The following is a 21,402-nucleotide window of genomic DNA, read 5'->3' on the forward strand; positions in this document are numbered from 1 at the left end:
CGCCATGTTCAGACAGCGCAGAAGAGATCAGGTGAGACCAGCTAGTCACCCTCTAGAGTCGGGATCAAGCTAGAGTTGATCCACTGCAGAGTAACTGAGCCCAACACAGGAAGTAGGATGACTACCAGCAGAAGGAAGAGAGCAGATCTGAGAACAGCCACGCTGGGGTAAGAACTCAGTTCCATTTGGAGATCTGGGAAAATGAGGTCAAACTGCCGGGGGGCGACGAGACATACTGTGGTCAGAGACGACTCGCGTGTCGGTCGCTCTTGTGGACCAGGCATTTGTTACTACTCCTTTGAAAACAGATCGATACAGGAAACGCTTTTGATTCGGTCAAATCGTAGAAATACATAACGACTGTGAAATTGTTGCCCTGAACGTGTCATAGTTTCATAGTGGTGCTGTGCCGTGTGAGGGGGTATCTTGTTTATGTGTGGAGTCGGTAGATACTGTAGGTTTACCTGAGTTGGGGTCTGCGAGGGTCACCAGCACCAGGAGGCCTCCCCGAACCACAAAGCTCACGTTGTTCTCATTGAACGCCTGCTTGATAGCTGGCACACGCTGTCAACAACAACAAGACCGTTTTTTAAATTTTTTATAAGTGACATTTCACTCTTACAATTCTAAAACTGTCAGAAGTCTGGGTATATGTATATATCGAGGGAGACGAGAGAGAGACAGAGAGAGACAGAGAGACAGAGAGACAGAGACAGAGAGAGAGACAGAGAGAGAGACAGAGAGAGAGACACAGAGAGAAGAAAGGAGAGCGTTACCTTATCCACAAACACGCTCCTCTTGGCCTGTTTGCTCTCCAGCGGCAGGATATACAGGTCGGCCCTGGTGGGCAGGCCCGGCTTCACCATGGTAACCAGAGACTCCTGGGGGATGCCGGTGATCTGAGGGGGGGTCAAAGGTCAATGGTATCGTTCCGTCTGAAGACACACCGCTACACATCTACAACGCGTGTTTGTGTGTGACCCAGTCGAATGAGTTCAAATTCACTCCTCGGTCAAAGCCAGCTGGCCGCCTAAAAGCTAGCGAGGGAGTGAAGGAGCAGAGGTCAACCCCAGGAGAGGGCTGGTGACCTGAGGGTGACCCACCTTGGCTAGTGTCTTGGTGACCACTTGGCCCACGTCCTCCCTCCACTCTGGGATGTCAGGGTTGAACCTGTCTAGGTTGCTGCTGAAACTCAGGGGGATGACCTGGAAGTGCTCTGGGATTGGATGACAGTAGCAGGAAGTCAATAAACTGACGTCACATACACGTGTTACATACACTTTTGTTTACCTACGTTCGTTTTAGGGCCATTTGCCGATATAAAGGTTCTTCTGAAGCAGGTGTTTACATTGGTATCATGCCAGTGACCCTTAAGATAGATCAGATGGATACACGGGTGTTCAGAGACTGTTACAACTGAGCAAGTTGTTCTGAAAGCTAACACCTCTCCTGGGGTAAGAGACATGACAACAGAGGCTCCCACTTAGCTCATTCTGATGAATAAATCAAGGCCCTTCCCAGTCCCAATCTCATCCATATTCATTCATGGGTAAAGTGACATAATCCCCCGATGAGACCCTTCCACAGTTGCGAAAAACCGACAAGAAAAGGAGCCTGAGGACATTGTCGCGGAAGGTCATCTTCTGTGTTTACACCGTGACTTCATAGCGCGACCTCGGCACGTTGAAATATTCAACGGCGAGTGACGTTTCCTTGTGAATGTTCCTGGTGGGGGAGGGTTACCGTAGACGCGGACGGTCTTGGTGTCCTGGACCATGGAGCGTCCGCTGGAGGCCTGCACGCTGACCGACACCTCGCCCGTCTCGGGGAACCGGGTCAGGAGGCTGTTCTCCAGGGAGAGCTTGGGCTTCACGTTAGGAGAACATCAAGGAGAACGTCAAGAAAGGACTCCGACCGACGTCGAAGAGACATTGAAACAACATTTGTAGCTTAACTATCATAAAGGTATAAGGTCTTAGTTAGGAGCCTTTGCAAAGTGAAATAGCTTCACTTCCTGGAGTTGGCTGAAGAGTGGTTTCATCTAAATCGTCCTTGACAGGAGAACCTCACCTGCAGGCTGTCTCCTATCCACCAGTAGAACACGGTCATGTTAGCCTCCCTGGGTAAGACCACAGCGGTCAGGTTTACTTCCTGGTTCTGTCCGGCTATGGGAACCACTTCCAGATGCACTTCCTGTAGGGGGGCTGAGGGACAAGGGTAGGGGTCAACATCCCAAGTTCCTTGTAATATCAGTTGATTTGTGTTTGTTTCTTGTCATACGAACATTACTGAACCAGCCAATGAGATGGTGGGGTTCCAGTATTCTGCCCAGTAACATCCTTCCCCAGAGAGGTGTGGCTGACCTGTGACCTGGATGAATATGGTGTCCTGGTCGTGTCCAGCTATGTTCTCTGCCTTGACCGTGACCCTGTAAACTCCCAGCCTCTCGTAGCGGTGCTGGATGGGCTCATCTGTCACCGTCAGGTTCTGGTAGATGGCCCGGACCCCGTCCCCCAGGTCCACCTGGTACTTGGTACTGCCCGTGTCTCCCTGGAAAATCAACAAGATATCAGAATCCCCCTAAATCAGGCTTATCCCATACTTGGCGATGACGCGAGCAAATACACCATCTCTCAGTCTCCATCTCTCAAACAGACAGACGTGCAAACACACTCGTTTAAACAGATGTCTTTCAAAACTCCCCCTCCCCTCCCTCGTTCTCTGCCTCTTCATCCTGTTCTTCCCCACCTCTTCCTGGTGAATGATGAAGGTGATGTCGTCGCCCGGGGCCACGGCCAGCATCTGGCCCTTGATTCCCAGCTGCAGTCCGCTGGGCGGGAGGATGGGGCAGGGGTGCTGCTTGGAGCTCTGCTGCTTGTTCACCCCCCCCTCGCACACGTTCGACACCACCTTCCTGTACCTGTCGCACAACACGCGGGACGTACCAACGTCAGGGAGAGAGGGGTGCGGGGGAATGACGAGCTGTGCCTAAGTACACGGTCCTGTACAGGTGGCTGCGGCCGGTATGGCTGGGCGGTTCTCTAAAATGAAGGTCAGCATGCATGGCTTGTGGGCTTGTGTGTGTGTGTGTGTCTCACCCTGTGCTGGACTCGTAGGTGTGTCCCAGGTGGCAGTCCTCTGGGGGGGCATCGGGGTCGTGCCAGAAGTCAGCGAAGCAGCGCTCACCCTCCGTCTTCAGAGTCTGGGCGCGCTCGAAGCCATAGTCACTACACCCACACACAACACCTATGTCAAAGCTGTCCTGTATTGCTTGACAGAATGTATTGGAAACATTCCCTGGGCGCAGGCAGCGTTGGCGTTTCGTGTCTCACCAGTTGAAGTCCTTCTCAGTACAGGGGCAGGGTTTGGAGGTGAGGGCAGAGGTGTAGCTCTGCCCCTTGATACAGAACGCTGTCTCCTTCCTCCGACGGAAGCTTCTCTCCTGGCCCATAATGCACTTCTCTCCCTGCATGTACGACAGTCAAGGGGGAGGGGGGGGGGGGGTCACAGGTTATTTACGGGTGAATGTGCGTAACTGTCAACGTGAGTGAGAGTGTGTGCGTGTCTGTTTGGTACCTGCAGGTCAGTGAGTTTCCAGGACTCGTAATCTGCCTCTGTGCACTGTCGAGGGAAAGACTGTCTGAAGTCGACCTTCACCAGCTCCCAGTCTGACCTGTAGCTGATGTGCCCAAAGACCCTGGACACACACACACACACACACGAAAGTCAGATCCATCTATTGTTTTGACCTCCTCTATGCATCCATCCATTCATCCATCCACATAAAGACCGCACTATTCCATTGCGAGATGTGACTGCTCAACCATTTCCTGGCCCCGCGGTCATGTGACTATTCCTACCCAATCGGGGCCCTTGGCAAAGAGACCACTGTGACAACTCCTCAATCAGATTGTGCTTGTGAACTCGTCTAACGAGGCGGGTCTCACCCCAGCGCTCCCGTACTTCACGTTCCTAATGGGCCGCACTCTGTTCGTCAAAGACGCAGATGGCCCTTCCATTGTCCGCTTGTTCTTGACATAAATAAATTGCTTCAGAGTAATTGTATCACTTAGGACTAATTTGGTTGTTCAGGATTCATGCGAGTTCTGAGTGCAGTTCCCACATGCGGCCAGTAGAAGGCGATGTGCCATTGGATAAAACGGCGAGGAAAGAACAAACGTTCCCTCGCTCCTCGGAATCTCGGGATTGTCTGGGCCCATCTGTGGAAGACCGTATTCGCAGCAGATTGGTGTGTTAACGCGTCGACAGACCTGACATATGTTGTTTTGTTCTTCAAGGAGTTGTTTAACTCCTAATAGGGGGAATGTGTGGATAACACATATTGACTGATGCTACTGAAAAGAATGATGGACGGCCCCCACTGGGAAACATACTGTTTTAGTCATTTAGTCCTCTGTAATGGACAGTACTGTACATGCGGAATACTATCTCCTATGGGCTCAGTCCTTATGGCCTTTTAGTCTGTGTCTCCCTCATCTCTCTCTCTCACCTCTACCTGTACGTTAATCATGTACGACTTCATTGAACTGTGTCTGGTTCAGATCTTCCTCACTTTGTTCTTGTGAGTTCCTGAATGCCGTTTCTTGGCTCCAACCATTGAAATACTTCCACACATTTTGGGTAAGGACTGAACTTGCTACCGTGCCCTAATTGTGTGTTGCTTTGGATGAAAAAAAAAACTTAATGAAAATGTAAAACAATGTTGCCTGAGCGGATCATTAAAAAGACAAATACCTCCCCCCCACCCCTCTCTGCTCTCTCTCTCTCGCTCTCCCATGTTAAACCCATGGTAGAAAGCCCCATTATGTCCGGTCACACAGATGACGATGTTCCATCATTACCAGTGTGAGCAGTGTCACCTCCACCTCCCTTGCCTGTCCTTGGTGCTAAGTGACTGTTCTAACTCGTCATGGAGCTGTCCAGCTCTGTCCGAACAACCTCTGGAGCTGGAAAAGAAACCCGAGGTGACATCCATGCGGGCCACCAGCTGTGCCCTGCTCGACTCCACCAATGCCATATCTCAGAGGAGGAACATGATGACTTGGGTGTCGAGGGGTGGTACGCATGTGTGTGTGTGTCAAGGGCGCGCGCGTTTCTGCGCACCGCCTGAGAAAGACGTCGAGAAGATTTGTTGAGCTGCAGGCCACGCTTCTGATTTGGTCCAATCCTCATTTCGGCCCATCCTCGGGCGTCGGAGTGAAATACTTCTTATCTACGGACATCGGGGGCAGAGAGAAGTGATGACGCGGCCGGAGCCTCTTGATGGAAAGATTTAGCAAGGAATAGGGAGGGAGAAAGTGTGAGAACGAGAAAGAGACAGAGAGCCAGAGAGAATGAAGGGAAAGAAGGCTAGGAGGAGAGAGATGCCAAACGGAAAGAGAACGAGAAAGAGGGAATTGAGAGCCATTGAGGGAGAGAAAGAGATCATTCCCTTATTCTCCCTCGGCGTGTGAGCCAATCAACCCCTCCGGATGGAGCAAGGCGCTGGAAAATCGCAGGCGAAAATGATCGCGAGGAGCACCGTTAAATTGGCCGGCCCCTTCCTCTCCAGCAGCTGGAGGGGGTGTATGTGAGGAGCTCACCCCGGGGCTCCTTAAACCAACATCTGGGCAGGTGGCTGGATCACCTCCTGCTCCCTAAGCTCCTTATAAAATAAAAAAGGTTCCAGGAAGTAGACCCAGCCCAGCAGGTTGAGAGAGAGGGCTAAGCGGCCGGAGGTGCCAGGAAGTAGACCCAGCCCAGCAGGTTGAGAGAGAGGGCTAAGCGGCCGGAGGTGCCAGGAAGTAGACCCAGCCCAGCAGGGTAGGAGGTTAATAAGGTGTCACAGACACCTTCCCCCGTGTGATTGCGAACAAATCACAAAGTGATGTGATATTGGCAGAGCTGGCGAACCAATCTGTTGTTGTCGTGAGCAGTGGAGCTTCCTGAGTTGAAGAGGGACTGTGTGAACGTGGAACACACATGTTCATACCAGGCCCTACCTGAGGGGACCGCGATCAAAGATGTATAAAACTGGAGAGCACTTCTGAGCTCCGACTCACGTCATGACCAGCGTCTCGTCCCCTGGCTCGCTCAGCAGTCCGTCCACAAACACAGACGTGCTGGTGAAGTTATGGATGGTCCATGTCCGCCCCTCGTCAATACTGAACCTGGGGAGAAGAACAGAAAAACACTTTGTTTTTTTCATGAACCGTCTTGGTTCCAAGACCAACGCTATTTGGGGGATTTTCACCTCCCATGTTGACGCAGGCCAAAATTGATGAGTGCAAAGAAAATACACCCGTGTTGTAGCTTTAACTTGAAAACAACTCGGTTGTGTTGACTGAAATTATAAAGCAATGGTCGGAAAGTTTGGCCCTTAACACAGACTTCCAACTTATTCAAAAAGTCAGGAGGAAAAGGGATATAACTGCCTAATATGTACAAAGCCAAAGTCTGTGCTAGCCTGTGTGTATCCTCCATTGCTGCAGCAGTCACCAGTTGCTAGCGTAGCTTTGTGTAAGCTGTGTTGTACCATGGAAAGCAATCAATATTGAATTGAGCGACATTATAAAAAGACTTGCAGACTCTACGACTGATGTGTTAACGAGACTCATGGCTGTGTGACTCGCTAATCACTGCAGGAGCAGGAAGGGCAGCTGACAGACTGGAGATATCCCGGCGCTAGCACCAGCCTTACTAAGCGAGAATTAGCTATAGAGGATGCCTGTCTATGCTGCCGCTTTAAGATTCTGTCTCTGTGGTAAATACGATTTATTCTTTTCCACGTGTGCACACACACACACACACACATCCTCTGGTTCTCCATGTCTTTATTTCTCCATTCCCCTCCTTTATCTGAAAAAAAAGTCATTTCCCCTCACACTAATCAAATGGGAGAGTTTGATTATTTTCTAATAATTTCACAAAGCCAATGCCCTCTTTATCCCTCACTCCATATAACACATGCTAACAAATCAAGGCTTGTGTACTGTGTAAATAGCAGAACCATGGCATATACAGGCCTACGCATTTTATGCAAAGTCTCTCGTTTCCCGGGATGTTCCTTTTGCATTCCTAATTGACTCGGGGCCCGAGGAGGGCGGATGAGAGGCTGAGAACACATCCACTTAGGGTTTTCGTTTCGCAGGTGCCAGGAATGATCCACCGTCATTGGAGCCAAGCCCGGGGTGTCAGGGGTGGCGGTGGCATGGATGGATGCTCTCCTCTGTCCGAGGCTGGCAGGGGAGTGGATCGGCTCTGATCGGAGTGTGGAAGAGCCCTTGTGTGCTGGCTGGTTTTTGGGACGCGGTGTGGGCCCAGCAGGGTCGCAGGCAGCTGATCTCTCCGAGTGAAGAGGGGCCCTTCACACAGTGGAGGGCTCTCCAAACATAGACCGAGAGGCCGTTCAGTCCCATTCCCTCTCTCTGACACACACTCTCTCTCACACACACACACACACACACACACTCCCTTTTAGGTCTCTGTCTCTTTCTCTCTCTCTCTCTGTCTCTCTCTCTGTCTCTCTCTCTCTCTGTCTCCCTCTCTGTCTCTCTCTCTGTCTCTGTCTCTCTCTCTGTCTCTCTCTCTGTCTCTCTCTCTGTCTCTCTCTCTGTTTCTCTCTCTGTCTCTCTCTCTGTCTCTCTCTCTGTCTCTCTCTCTCTGTCTGTCTCTCTCTCTGTCTGTCTCTCTCTCTGTCTGTCTCTCTCTCTGTCTGTCTCTCTCTCTGTCTGTCTCTCTGTCTGTCTCTCTGTCTGTCTCTCTGTCTGTCTCTCTGTCTGTCTCTCTGTCTGTCTCTCTGTCTCTATGGGGAGGTAGCTCATCCTAACCAGCATGCAGGGTGGGTAAACGCAGCTTGCCGTGTTCTCAGCCAGTTAGACAGTCCTTTGTTAGGAACAGAGGCACGATGAAAGACAGGACGTTCACCTGTGTGTGGCGTCATGCAAATGGGGGGGGGGATGACATCAGCAGATTGAAGGGCGGTGATGAGAGTACCCCTGAGCGCTCCTTTTTAATCTTTTATTCTCCATTCAACCTATATCTGCCAAGGTCATTGTCGATGAGATCCCCATCGCTTTCCCCCGAGAAGCCTCCTACTATAAAAGCCGTGAGTGGAGGATGATTATGGCGCGTGTGTTAATGAAACATTGACACTATCTCACTACCCTTCACCTCAGATGAAAAGATCCCAAAGGCAGTGTGTTATCAGATTTCCATCACAACCGGTCTGACCTAACGGCAGAGTGCCTCGGCATCGAGTAGTGACGGAGTATTTGATGGCGTATCTCCAGTACTTACTTGAGGATCTTGAGGGGGATGGAGGTGTCCTTGATGGCTACGATGACCCCGCCATGGTCCAGATACAGAATATGGTGCTCCTCCTCAAACACCTTGAACACAGGAAGGACGGAAACGCACACAGGAAATGAGGTACTGGAAGGGGCGCTAAAGCATGGAAGCCATTCCCGTGGGAACAAAATGAGAGGCCTCTAGACGGAGCTGGGGGGGGGTAATCGGTGACGTCACCTGTCTCCAGGTCTTGCCACAGTCCGACGTGATGTACATCTCCTCCTTGTACTCCACCAGCTGAGAGCCCAGGTTACCTGAGGGATGGAGAGGAGACAGAGGGTTGGAGAGGAGGGAGAGCGAGAAGGAAGAGAGGGAGAAAGCAACACACAGAGAATAGGCGAGGGAAAGAGAATCAGACAGAAAACAAAACAGAGATCATGGAGAATACGAGAGCGAGAGAGCGCGAGAGAGAGAGAGAGAGAGAGAGAGAGAGAGAGAGAGAGAGAGAGCAGAGCACTCCAGTCCTGTGGCAGGCTGCAGTTAGGGAAGACAGGACTCTACAGGGGACCTGCGTAGCTTTACCCCCCTCCCTTACAACAGCGCCAAGTTGTCCACAAGAACACCCTCCTCTGACGGAGCCCCCCAAAAATAGAGAGCATGTGGAAGAGAGGGGGCGTGACCAGGAAGACCTGGATCAAAGCCTCCAGTCTGGAGAAATCATAGGAGATGAAGGGTGGATCATTTTCCTCTCCCTCTTGGAACAGGGGTATGGAGGGAAGATGGGAGCGAGGAGGGCCAGCGGGGAGGCACACACACCTGGGTGCTCGGTTCAGGACCTTTATTATAGCTGTCCTCAGAGGGTGCCCACTCAAAAATGCCCCGGGTATTGAATTAATAAAAGGGATGTTGAGTGAGTTCAGCGTGCAGCCCTCTCCCTCAACCTTCACACACAGCAACCCTAACAGGCCAGCCATTATACTGCCTTTAGCTTTTTTTGTGTGTGGCAAACAGAGCATGGAACTATCAAAACAACAGAGCTATCAAGAACAACGGGGCAGGGAGTTATCAAGACAACAGAGCAGGGAGTTATCAAGACAACAGAGCAGGGAGTTATCAAGACAACAGAGCAGGGAGTTATCAAGACAACAGAGCAGGGAGTTATCAAGACAACAGAGCAGGGAGTTATCAAGACAACAGAGCAGGGAGTTATCAAGACAACAGAGCAGGGAGTTATCAAGACAACAGAGCAGGGAGTTATCAAGACAACAGAGCAGGGAGTTATCAAGACAACAGAGCAGGGAGTTATCAAGACAACAGAGCAGGGAGTTATCAAGACAACAGAGCTGGGAGCTATCAGGAACAACAGAGCAGGGAGCTGTGTGACTGTGGTTCCTGGAAGATAATCCCCTCTGCCAGGCAGCAGCTAAGGTCTCCGGTCCAGAATGTGTAAGGTCTCAATGGTTGTGGTAACCATGGTGACGACGTTGGTTCTGAAACTCACCTGCGCCCATGATGAGTCCGGGGGCGGAGTCTTTGGTGTGGACAGTCCCTGACACGTAAGGGTTGTCCGCCCAGCGCAAGTGGAGGTGCAGGTGACAGTCAGGCTGAGGGGGGCAGTCACTTTGTGTTAGGGCTCATTAAAGGGATACTTTACCCAGTTGACATGTATTATCTGGCATTAAAAGGCATGGTTCACTCAAATCACGTTTAATATCTGGCATTAAAGGACTAGTTCACCCAAAACATGTTTCAGTATGCCATAAAATGAACGTTTCACCTGAACCCCTCATGACAGAGATCTCTATTTGAGTGTGTAGCAAATGTTGATGCGGTTCACCTCACTTTCTATCCGCGGTCAACCTCTAGTTTCAAACTACGGTCAACAACCGTGGTCAAATTGCCATCAGTGCAGCGTGTTGGAGCCTGTATTTGTTCTCGTGCAGATGCTATCACACAGCACCTGCATCCCATCAAATAGCCCTCGTCCGCTACTAGACAGTAAACACTAAATCAGGCGCGGCGGAGAAAATGCACGCTTCAAAGATTTTGTGGTGCCATTAGGCTGCAGATTAAAGGCAGATTACGCACATTAATCTAAGACACATGGCTTCATTTAGACGTGGTTACAACCGTTAGCTGACGTTAGCTTGGTCGTTACTCTCGTTGTGTGTTCCCTGACAGGAAGACAGGTTGTGTTTGGGGTTTGGAGCCGTCGGATGCTTTTATGCGCTGGCACCGCGAGACGTAAAGCTGTCTTACCCGTCGCCCCCGATGAAGTGACGAGCAGGGGGTGAGACGAACGAGGAAGCGTGTGGTCATGGAGGCTGAACTGACAGGTTGTAGAGACGGAGGGGAATGCGAGCAGGCTGATTTTTTGAATCGGGGACGGCCATTTTGAAGATATATGTGCTTCTATAACTATATAATCTATGTATGTGTGCGTCTTTCTTATGCTGTGTGTTGAAGCATGGTGGTTCCTGAGTTAGAGTCCTCTGGAACGAGTGAAGGCTATAATAACAGTACAGTGGAAAAATTCTTTATGTCTGTGAAATCATCTAGCTTGTACATCTCTCATAGTGGTCAAGCTCAGGAGACAAAATGACCTCCCAATACTTCAAAAACCATTCCCTTTACGTAAATATATGTGTGTGTGTGTGTGTGTGTGTGTGTGGGGGGGGGGGGGGGAGGGTCACTCACCAGCTTGCAGCTGACTGGTTTGCCGTTCATGTCGGTGGTGGGCGGGGCCAAAGGCTCCCAGTCCCGGCCTTTGTTGTAGGTAATGAGGGTTGTCACTTTGCCCTCCACCTTCTGATTGGCCAGGAAAACCCCTCTGATCCCTCGCACCTTGAAATCAAACCGTAGAAAATGGAGGAAAAAAAAGTCAAGTTAAAAAGAGGGAAAGATTGAAATGGCTTTGGGGTATGAAATGAGTCGGTCCAGTTCCTTGTTGCAAAAGAAGAGCCCTTTCTCCCTCTTTCTCTCTCTCTCCATCAGTTCCTGCAATGAGAGTGCCCCCCGGAGCGAGGGAGAGGAGGAGAGGAAATGAGTTCTACAGTGACGGCCCCCAGCTGCACGGACCACTACCTCTCTCTTCTCCTACCAACTCGTTTGCGCTTTTTCTTTCTTCCTTCTTTCCTCTTTTTCTTTCTGGCTGCCCCCCCCTCTCCTCTCCCACAGCCTTTTCAAAACACGGCAGCGACGCGTGGAATGATGGATGGCCCTCCGGAGGAGAGACACACAGTCAAAGGCGTAACGCCACCCCTGTTTTTCACATCAGGGGTTTGCACAGTATCAACACATTGACACATCGCATCAAAGTCAAAGTCTCTCGCGGTTCCACCCATCCCAGGGAGTACAACATCTGCCTTTGTAGGTAAAACAAGAACAAAGTACCTCAAGATGTCTCCCCAGCTTCTGCCTGGTTTTAACTGACCGATAGGGGTTCTTTTTCTATTAAAGGTGAATTTTTCCTTCATATGTGACGGCATATGAAGGGTTAGAAAAGAACAATTTGTTTGTCATGAAGACCAGTGGGTACCAGAGGAAGCCAGAGAATGTTCCGGAAGACTTGATCACTGTTACCTTGGCAATTACTGACCATGACATAACAAGTGGGTCCATGGAGATGAGGCTTTGTATATATAACTAGTGGGTGGGTTGAATATTTCCTGCTAGCATTCATACAGTGAAATTGTACCGAATTTTACAAAAAAGCAAAGAAATGAGAAAAACAATACACCAAGTCTCCTTGGCCTTGTCATTTATGCATGCGTACACACCCACACACCTTGGCAATACTTTGACTATTGCCTTCAACCCCCCTACTCTACCCCCCCCACCCCCATCTCCCCCTCCTCCCACACACACACACACACACACACACACACACACACACGCACCTCCAGGATGTCGATGAGCGTGTTCTCCTCAGGCTGCCGGGCGCTGCGTACGTTCTCCAGGACGATGGAGTAGTACACGCCCTGGGTGTCTGACAGGTACAGGTTGTAGGTGTCCGTCTGGTACCACTCCTGCAGCGCTAGGAACACCTGGCTCTCGTCTGTGCTCACGATCTGGACGTCCTGGGGGGGGGGGGGGGGGGGGGAGGAGAGAGGCAACGACTCAGAGAAGGGTCGTCTTCCTTTTTCAATCGACATCAAAAGTTTGAGGATAGAGAGAGCGACGAGACGGAAGACAAGAGAGAGAGAGACAGAAGGAAGTAAAAAAGGAGGGAGAGAGAAATACGATGACAGAGAGAAAGGATGGAGCCAATCAACTGCTGTGACAGACCCTCTAAATCAGGGCTCCTAATATAAGCAGCAGGCAAAGATAAAAACTCCAGCTCTTCCCTCAAAAAAACAATTCAGGTCAACACTGTTGTCACTCTGCCCCGGCTAGAGCCTGAGTTTGTCTTGCCATTTCAATGCAAATGAATTCATCAATCTGTGTGTGTGTGTGTCTCTGTAAGTAAGTGTGTGTGTCTCTGTGTGTGCATGTATCTGTATGTCTGTGTGTGTGTGTGTGCACCTGTCTGTGTGTGTCTCTGTGTGTGTGTCTCTCTTTGTGTGGGTATCTGTCTGTGTGTGTGTGTCTGTGCCTCTGTGTGTGCGTGTGTGTCTGTGCCTCTGTGTGTGTGTGTGTGTGTATCTGTGTGTGTGTGTGTGTGTGTGTATCTGTGCATCTGTGAGCGTGTGCACTGTGACTGAGCTGCATCACGAGTCAGGGTTGTGTATAAAAGCCTCCCTGATTACATTAACATGGAGGGTTTCCAAAAATAAGGACGTCAAGCCGAGTCGAGCGCAGCCTCGAAATGACATCTCGGCGCTTTGACATCCCCTCCCCTCCTCTCTGAACTCCATACGTCTCCATTACACTGGGATTTATGAGACGGCACTGGGGGGCTCCTGGGGCTGGCCAACGGAGAGGCAGCGTCCTTCCTCCTGAATGTCACCTACTGTGTCACAGCATCGAGTACACAACTGATGTCAGTAGATAGGAGCCATCCATCTTGAGTGGAGACCCTTAACCTTGGTGACTCGAGTTCATGTGACGGGTGAATAGAAAGACGCGTGTAGAAAACAGCTTTGGCCCATCCGCCGCAGTGACGGATGGCGAAAGCGAAGGGCACCGGGAATCATCGCGTGTCTGTGTGCGCCGCAACTGTAGGCGAGTGCGCTCGTTTCATCGGCGAGAGCGCATCACGTGCTCGGCTTGGTGCGCGCGCGCGCGTGTGTGGGGTTTCTAGCGTCAAGTCCCGTGTGTGCGTGAGCATGTGTGTGTGTGTGTGTGCAGTGTAAACGTATGAGAGCCCCGCCGTGTGCCGGGAGCCTGAGGAGATGGCTGCTCGCCCGGGTGGACGTCTCCTCACAGGCTGGTGCAGGCAGGAGAGGGCTGTGTGTCTGCCTGTGTTACAGCCAGATCCTGCCTGTGCTACAGGGGCTCTGGGCTGGTGTCCGATCTTGTGCACAAACGCACTCTCGCATGCACATACACTCACACACACACACACACACACATGTGCATTTACACACACACACACACTAGGCCGAACGCACGTACACACAGGTGCATATAAACACACACGCGGCCCCACTCACAAACACACGCACACACAAATAGACAAGCAGATGCTCACAAGTACGCCCTTAAACATCCTGGGGTCGGACACACACACAAGCACACACAGACATCATACACAAACACACAAATCATACACAAACACACACACATCGCATATGTACTTTAGACTCTTCAGATACCGATGTGGCTTTTGAAGAAAAAATCCCTCAGTGAGGAACCACCCCCAACACAGCTTAGCACACAGATCACACAAGGCGTCTGCAAACAGCATGTGTTTGAATGCTGCACCGTTGTGCACACAACGTTTCATCTTTAACCGGAATGGATTACAAAGTTAGACAGCTGGATGAAGCTTGGATATGCGCTCACTTAGGCAAACAAGTTGTACAATAAACTGAGGGATTCGATGACAGGGGGAGGAGAGAGAGTCAGTGATGTCGTGCAGTTTGCTGAGTACAGCACATCTACCGTTTCATCTCTCCACAAAAGGCTGTCAAGTAATGACAGCTTTGAAAGTAAAATAGACCATGTCAGATTAGGGTGAATCAATCGTGTTGACTGAAAGGGGTCTGGATTAGCACGCAGAGTTTATCTAGAGTTTAGTCATGTGCTCGATTGAAACTACACATAAACATCACTTTGGGGAAAATCGTAATTCCAGCTGCATATCAAGTGTTTTTCAAGGCTGAATTTTTGGACGAGTTTCTTTTTTATCACGGTCCCTTTGCGCATCACAAATGCAGTTTCCCCCCAAAGTGATGTTTGTTTATTTGAATATCTGTTTATTTGTTCATCCTCAGAGGGCTTCTACATAGAAAGAAAAAACATATTGATAATGATGTGTTTTTTTTTTGTCTATTACTTGTATTTGATCTGTGAAATGATTTCCCGGTGCGAAGAAGGAAAACGCTTGACAATTTCCACAGCGAAGCACGCAGGGGTGACAATAAAGGCTTTCAAAGCTGAATGAGGAAGGCTGTTGCAATTTGGGTAAGAGAGAGAGAGAGAGAGGCGAGAAAGCGAGAGAGACATGCAGAAAGACAGACAAGACACAGACAGAAAAAGAGAGATAGAGAAAAGTGGATAACGAGAGAGAGAGAGAGAGAGAGAGAGAGAGAGAGAGGGAGAGGAGAGAGAGAGAGAGAGAGAGAGAGAGAGAGAGAGAGAGAGAGAGAGAGAGAGAGAGAGAGAGAGAGAGAGAGAGAGAGAGAGAGAGAGAGAGAGAGAGAGAGAGAGAGAGAGAGAGAGAGAGAGAGAGAGAGAGATGTGGCTGTGACAGCAAGAGAGAGGAAACAGAGAGATGACGTATGAGGGAAACAAAACAGAAGAGGTGAGGGAGAAACTAGGAAACATTCCCTCCCCCAGCCTTTTCTGACCGGGTGAGAGTGAGACGGTTCATGCCAAACTCGGGCACATCCCTCTGAGGAGGAGCTGGGCTCTCCTGTGGCTTCTGCATTTTTCATCTCACTCTTCAATTATTCACAGTGGAAAACAGGAGCAGGGACACACACACACACTTTCTTTTTCTGTCACTTTATGACACAAGTCTGTGTGTGTGTCTCTCTCTTTGTTTCCCTCCCTCTCTTCTCCGCTTACCCCTCCCTCCTCTCCTCCTTCTGACTTAAAAGCTCCATATTTGAACGTGTGACCTATCTGCTCATCCGACTGCTAAGAGGACATATGTGGGGAGGCAGAAAACTCGAGCCGTCTTTCCTAACAAAACACACACGCACGCTTACATGCACACACATTTCCCTCTACCTCACACACACTTTCAGACTAATCCCCCATCTTCCTCCCTCTCTTCTCTTAGGGTGGCACTTAGAGACAGCCCCTGCCATATTGACCTATGAAACCCTGTAGTAGGGCAGGAAAGGGGGAGGGGAGGACTCAAATGTGTAACTCCATCCCTTTCACCTTCCTCCTAAGAGTGCTGAGAGGCTAGAGTCATCGAATTTAAGCCCCTCTCAAAGTGGTTGAGGGGTAGAATGTAAGTAATTCTACACACCCTCTCATAGGGAGGTGTGTGTGTGTGTCTCCAGTATAATGCATCTAAGTGTCAGTGATTGTGGTTTGGGGTTTTCTCTCAAGTGAGATTGCCAAACAGACAAGGCTGTGCGCCCCCCTCTCTCTCCCTCCCTCAGCCTGATCGATCCTGTTCAATAACACTGCTCGTGTCATGCTCAAACTGTCCCCAGAGTCCAGGCTGCTGACAGCAGAGGTTCCTACTCAAGTTTTCATCCCGTCAATTATCATTCCAGCATTGTTCCTGTCTGCTAAGAGTCTATGTTGAATGGGACCCCACACCAAACTGTTGTAAGATGATAGAAACAAAGGGAGGTTCAATCGGACATTCTGTGTTCCAGAAGAGAGGATGTTAGGTTCCCTACCTTGGGCAGGGCGTACTTGGGGAACCTCATCTGGACAAACTCGTTCCTCCGGTATGAGACGTAGTGCTTGGTGCGGTTTCCCGTGGTCACCTAGGAGACAGAGAGGGCAGAGATACAAGTGATGTCACTGGTGAATATGGGATGCTGGCGTGCACTAGGAGACGCTGGTGTACAATATCATGGGGATGTCTGAAGACGAGGACTTGCTTTGGTGCATCAAGTCCACTTTCCTCTCTTTGGATGGAGAGAGGTATAGAGAAAGATAGAGAGAAGAAGAAGAAGAAGAGAGAACAGAAACAGAAGGCGTATGTGTGCGGCAGAGAGAGGGGAAAGAAAGGAAGAAGGAGAGAAAGAGACAAGAGTCGGCATACTCTGACAACCTGACCCACTACAGGTGAAGTCACGGAGTGCAATTCACCATCTGTTATCCTCCGAGTCACAGACTCAGTCATTATTAGGAGAGAGACAGAGAGGGAGACAGGGAAAGAGAGAGAAAGAGAGAGAGACAGAGATGGAGAGACAGAAAGAAAGAGAAAAGAGAGAGGGAAAGGGAGAGCGAGAAAGAGAGAGGGGGATGAAAGGTGTGGCGCTCAGCACAATCTCCACTTCTGCTCACTCGGTGTTGGCGCGCGGGTCACAGCAGGGGTTTTTGGGTAATACTGAATCACACCGCCTCGCAGCACAACGGCTCAGCCAATCAGAAAGGACAGGTGCAGGCAGGACAGAACAGACCTATGATCGCCTGAAAGTAAGCGGGCTATGTGGTTGTAAATCTGTTCACCCTCCCTTACTTTCAGTCCCTCTGTCTTGCCCTCTCCTCCTTTTTCCTTTTCCCCCCACCCTTCACATCCAACATGCCCTCTGCAGTGCATCATGGGAATTCTGCCAAGACACTGAGTATTTGTGGGGCCCTTTCAGCTCAGGGCACGACCATGAAATAAAACAGACCCATCAGCAGAGCTCTTTGCAAAATGGCCTCTTCTTCCACCGGCTGGGGCTAATGAACGTGGGGCTTGAACCCGGCGCGCCCCACCGCGTCGCTTTACCTTGACAAAGATGTAGTCATCCTGGACCGAGAGGGAGCCGTGGTCGATCTTCCCCAGGAACTGAGCCGTCACCAGCTTGTCGGAGCAGTTCTGGATCAGACAGGTCACATACAGGTAGCCTGGGAGGAGGGGAGGGAGTGAGGAGAAGAACCTGTTATTTTCACGAGATAAATGGTGCTGATAACACAGTGTCAAGGACAGAACCGGACATGAGAGAGAGAGGGAGGGGGAGCGAGAGAGAGAGAGAGGGAGGGGAGCGAGAGAGACGGAGTGAGGCGTGGAGACGACGTGTTGTGTCTGTGTGTGTGTGAGGGAGAGAGAGAGTGTGTGTGTGCGGAATAGACACAGAGGAACAGAGAGAAGAACAAGAGGAAGACAGAGAGAGAGACAGAGAGAGAGACAGAGAGAGAGACAGAGAGAGAGACAGAGAGAGAGACAGAGAGAGAGACAGAGAGAGAGACAGAGAGAGAGAGAGAGAAAGAGATAGAGAGAGAGACATAGAGAGAGAGAGACATAGAGAGAGAGAGAGATAGAGAGAGAGAGAGAGAGAGATAGAGAGAGAGACAGAGAGAGAGAGAGAGAAAGAGATAGAGAGAGAGACATAGAGAGAGAGAGACATAGAGAGAGAGAGATAGAGAGAGAGAGAGAGAGAGACAGAGAGAGAGAGAGAGAGAGACAGCAGCAGGTGTCAGACAGACAGGGAGACATCTATTCATGATATATTATTCATCCCAGCCTTCCCTTCAGACTGGAAGGGGATTAGCCTGAGACAGAGGTAGACTAGGGTGCCCGCCCGTCACTAGGCTAACACCTTCTCATATTGCATTTCCCACGACTGCCAACTCAGCCTGCTCCTGAACCTCCCCACTAAGCCGGGTCGAGGTGGCAAGTCGTCATCAGAGCCCCCAAAACCCCTGCTGAACAGGTAGACATTCTAGGGTCCCCAGGTAGAACAGAGAGGTTCCCTGCGAGGCCAGGAGCTCCGCTGCGCTCCTCCCGCTACGAGCACACGCCCTTCTTTGCGTCGTCGACAAATGGCCCGGTTAATTTATTGAAATGCCCGGACGTTTAATCAAAACAGCATACGGCTGCGAGACTCATTAAAAAGCTATTAGCGCTAAGCGTTCCATTCCAGCTTGTGACACGAGCGCTTTCTCACGCGGCTCGCTCGCTCGCTCTCTCGCTCGCTCACACGCACCCCCTCCCCCCGTTCACCACCTGACCACCCGAAGACAAGGTGCTGAATCACCAGCGGGGACTTCCTGGGGAAGTGTGCCGGAGTCTTCCGGAGTGGAGAATAAACTCTGCCAAGGACGGAACAGACAAAAAATGGACTTTTGGAGAGTGGGACTCATTTGGACTGCGAGTCGAGGTAATGCTGCAGATGCACCCATTTTCTTTTCTGTCCACGAGATGAGCCAAGGAAGTGTGTGTGTGTGTGTGTGTGTTCGTGTGTGCCTGTCTGTGTCTATCTATTGGATGTGTGCACGCCACCCTCAAGGGGGCCCACATTCATCTCCCTACTGGCACACACACACACACACACACACACCAATGCCCAGCGCCATGTTACACCTAGTTCATCAATCAAATCTTCCAGCTACCCCCCCACTACCCTTGACACCTGTCCCACTCACCACCCACCAATCCTGGGCATAGACCCCAGGCGAGACCCAGGCTTTTACAGGCCCAGGGCCACTGTTTCTTCAGAGCTCCACCATAGCACCCGGACTGTCCTCCCTCCACCCTCACCCCTGCCACCGCATAACCTTGACAGGGGTGCGTGTGACAGGGGGGGAGGGGTGGAACAGCTTGGGCTGGCATGCCTGGTCGCCTTGGACCCCCTCACCCATCCGTCTGGGCGTGCATGCCGCCACGCAATCAGGAAAGGGAGCGGAGGGAGGGAGAGGAAGCTGTGGGTGGTGAAGGGGAAGGGAACCATGTGGTCCTGCCTAGCCCAGAGTACAGCTCTCGTGCCTGGGCATCTGGCCCGGACAGACAGCCTCTCTGGTTCTCTGTGATCAACACAGCCAGGCTTGTTCTGGATGACAGGTTTCAGACGGCGGGCCGCGTGTCGGGCCGCAGTGTTCCCTTGGGGATCGTTCCTCTACTCTGGTATGGGAGGCGGGCTCCGGAACATTCTCCACAGGAAACGTTGGCAGCTTCATTTCCATATGCGGAGGTGTGCTGAAGAAAAGCCGAACAGTGAGCTTGTCTCCTGCCCTCCCCGCTTGCCCTTCCCCTTGAGGGTGGGGGCTGCTGTTTGTTGTGCTTTTGGTCTCTCTGTGATCTACATATGGTTGAGAAGGGGGTGTATGCTTGTCGTTCAACATGCACACAGTATAAACGCACACGCACTGGAGTGACCTACGTTGTGACACACACACACCTCTCAAACACACACCTTCCACGACTGAGAGTCCTGGTGATATGGTACGAGGGAGTCAGGGATCCTTCGTCCCCTGACTGGGGAGGGGACGAGGGATGGCTGGTTGGCCAGGGAGCAAAAGGGGAGGCAGGGAGAGGGGAGGCAGGGAGAGGGGAGGCAGGGAGAGGGGAGGCAGGGAGAGGGGAGGCAGGGAGAGGGGAGGCAGGGAGAGGGGAGGCAAGGAGAGGGGAGGCAGGAAGAGGGGAGGTACGGAGTGGGGAGGCAGGGAGTGGGAAGGCAGGGAGATGGGAGGCAGGGAGAGGGGAGGCAGGGAGAGGGGAGGCAGGGAGAGGGGAGGCAGGGAGAGGGGAGGCAGGGAGAGGGGCTATGTTCATCTGTTGTTGGATGAGAAGATGATGAAGGGATGGGAAAGGGGTGGAATTGAAATTACGGAAGGCATTGCTGCATGTGACCAACACGCACTCAGACACACTCCATACCTCCACTTGTGTCTTGCATCTCCATATGGACCAGGTCAGGATCGACGTCCACCCCAGAGACAGACCTGAAACACACACACACACACACACACACATCAGACACCTGTATCAGTCAAACACCTGAAACACAGCTTAACCCAGCCTTCACAGACAGCAGTCTCTCTCTGTACCCCCCCCCCCCCCCCCCATTTCTCCCTCATTCTCTCTTTCCTATCTCTACTGCTCAGGCCACAGCCTGCAGTATCCGCAGAAACATGAGCCTGCCACTTTTTTCAACCCTCACCACTCTCCCCCCCCCCCCCCCCCCCCCCCTCCGCACACACACATCCGTCCAAACCCTGGTCCTTTTTCTCTCTACCCCCTCACCCCCCACCTTAACCCTTACTCTCTTTCTCTCTACCCCCAGTCTGACCCTAACCCTCCTTCTCGCTCTTCTTCCCCGCCATACCACCGTCCTTCAGTGGAGTCGATCTGATTAGCAGTCCGTTTGGTGAAGTCTGGGAAACGTCCTTAGCTTCATGAAGACAGAGGCCACATATAAAATCTCCATTACTTTGCCAGTAAAGAGCCTTTACGAGCAATTAGCAAGCTGTAGAATGGAGGCAGGGGAAAAGAAAGGAAGGGGTGGCTGAAGGAAAGGGATTCGGGTGAGAGTTTTTGGGAGCCTAGACTGGCATTGAAGAGTGACCCAGGAAATAGGATCACTCCAAAAAACCTACAACTCCACAAGGTTGCCATGAATCAAGTTGATCATTTTACAACCCAAAACAACATGTCTGGATGGACCACCAGCCACTGGTGCTTCTCATTGGCTCTTAAAAGTGAATCTGATTTATGGTGATTGGCTCCTTGACCTCCATACGATTGGAGAAGTTCGTACCAGACCTTAACAATGTCTCGTCTGGCTTTCATGACCACACTGAAACTTTCAGAACTTATCTTTGGAGGGGATCACCTTGTGTTAGTAAGTCCCATTTCATACTGGGATGAGATACAGCCATCAGAGGTTTTAAACACTGTGCTTATCTCTTCAGATCCTGCCATATGATAATGACATCTCTGCTGTAACTTCACGTACACACACACACATCAGGAACTACACATAACACAATTTGCCTTCTGCTAAGCAATAAATGTGCATTTATTTCCGCCCGGTTTATGTTATGATTGAGTTTTACAACTGTCTCGAGGGGTGGAGGTCTGGATAAGATTATCGGTTCAGTCAGATCAGA

General features: G+C 51.0%; 1 protein-coding gene across 2 annotated transcripts in view; it reads right to left on the bottom strand.

Annotated features, from left to right (window-relative positions):
• Positions 1-21,402, bottom strand: part of sorcs2 (sortilin-related VPS10 domain containing receptor 2) — a 214,677-nt gene that overhangs the window by 3,862 nt on the left and 189,413 nt on the right. Inside the window, exons 6-24 of one of the 2 annotated variants that reach the window (XM_084691223.1) lie at positions 20,171-20,235; positions 17,303-17,421; positions 16,257-16,346; positions 12,189-12,368; positions 10,987-11,133; positions 9,791-9,893; positions 8,527-8,603; positions 8,299-8,390; positions 6,063-6,170; positions 3,577-3,697; positions 3,333-3,466; positions 3,099-3,227; positions 2,749-2,920; positions 2,364-2,550; positions 2,071-2,204; positions 1,744-1,867; positions 1,104-1,216; positions 777-899; positions 465-564 (exon numbers count right to left, since the gene is read on the bottom strand). In XM_084691223.1, coding sequence (XP_084547349.1) covers positions 465-564; positions 777-899; positions 1,104-1,216; positions 1,744-1,867; positions 2,071-2,204; positions 2,364-2,550; positions 2,749-2,920; positions 3,099-3,227; positions 3,333-3,466; positions 3,577-3,697; positions 6,063-6,170; positions 8,299-8,390; positions 8,527-8,603; positions 9,791-9,893; positions 10,987-11,133; positions 12,189-12,368; positions 16,257-16,346; positions 17,303-17,421; positions 20,171-20,235 — 2,318 coding nt within the window. Of the gene's footprint in view, positions 1-410; positions 565-776; positions 900-1,103; positions 1,217-1,743; positions 1,868-2,070; positions 2,205-2,363; positions 2,551-2,748; positions 2,921-3,098; positions 3,228-3,332; positions 3,467-3,576; positions 3,698-6,062; positions 6,171-8,298; positions 8,391-8,526; positions 8,604-9,790; positions 9,894-10,986; positions 11,134-12,188; positions 12,369-16,256; positions 16,347-17,302; positions 17,422-20,170; positions 20,236-21,402 lie in introns of both variants that reach the window. The other variant, XM_084691224.1, reaches the window with a different exon arrangement.

Source organism: Hypomesus nipponensis, chromosome 25 (genome assembly GCF_054491055.1).
Source record: "Hypomesus nipponensis isolate SF chromosome 25, ASM5449105v1, whole genome shotgun sequence".
Lineage (NCBI taxonomy): Eukaryota > Metazoa > Chordata > Actinopteri > Osmeriformes > Osmeridae > Hypomesus > Hypomesus nipponensis.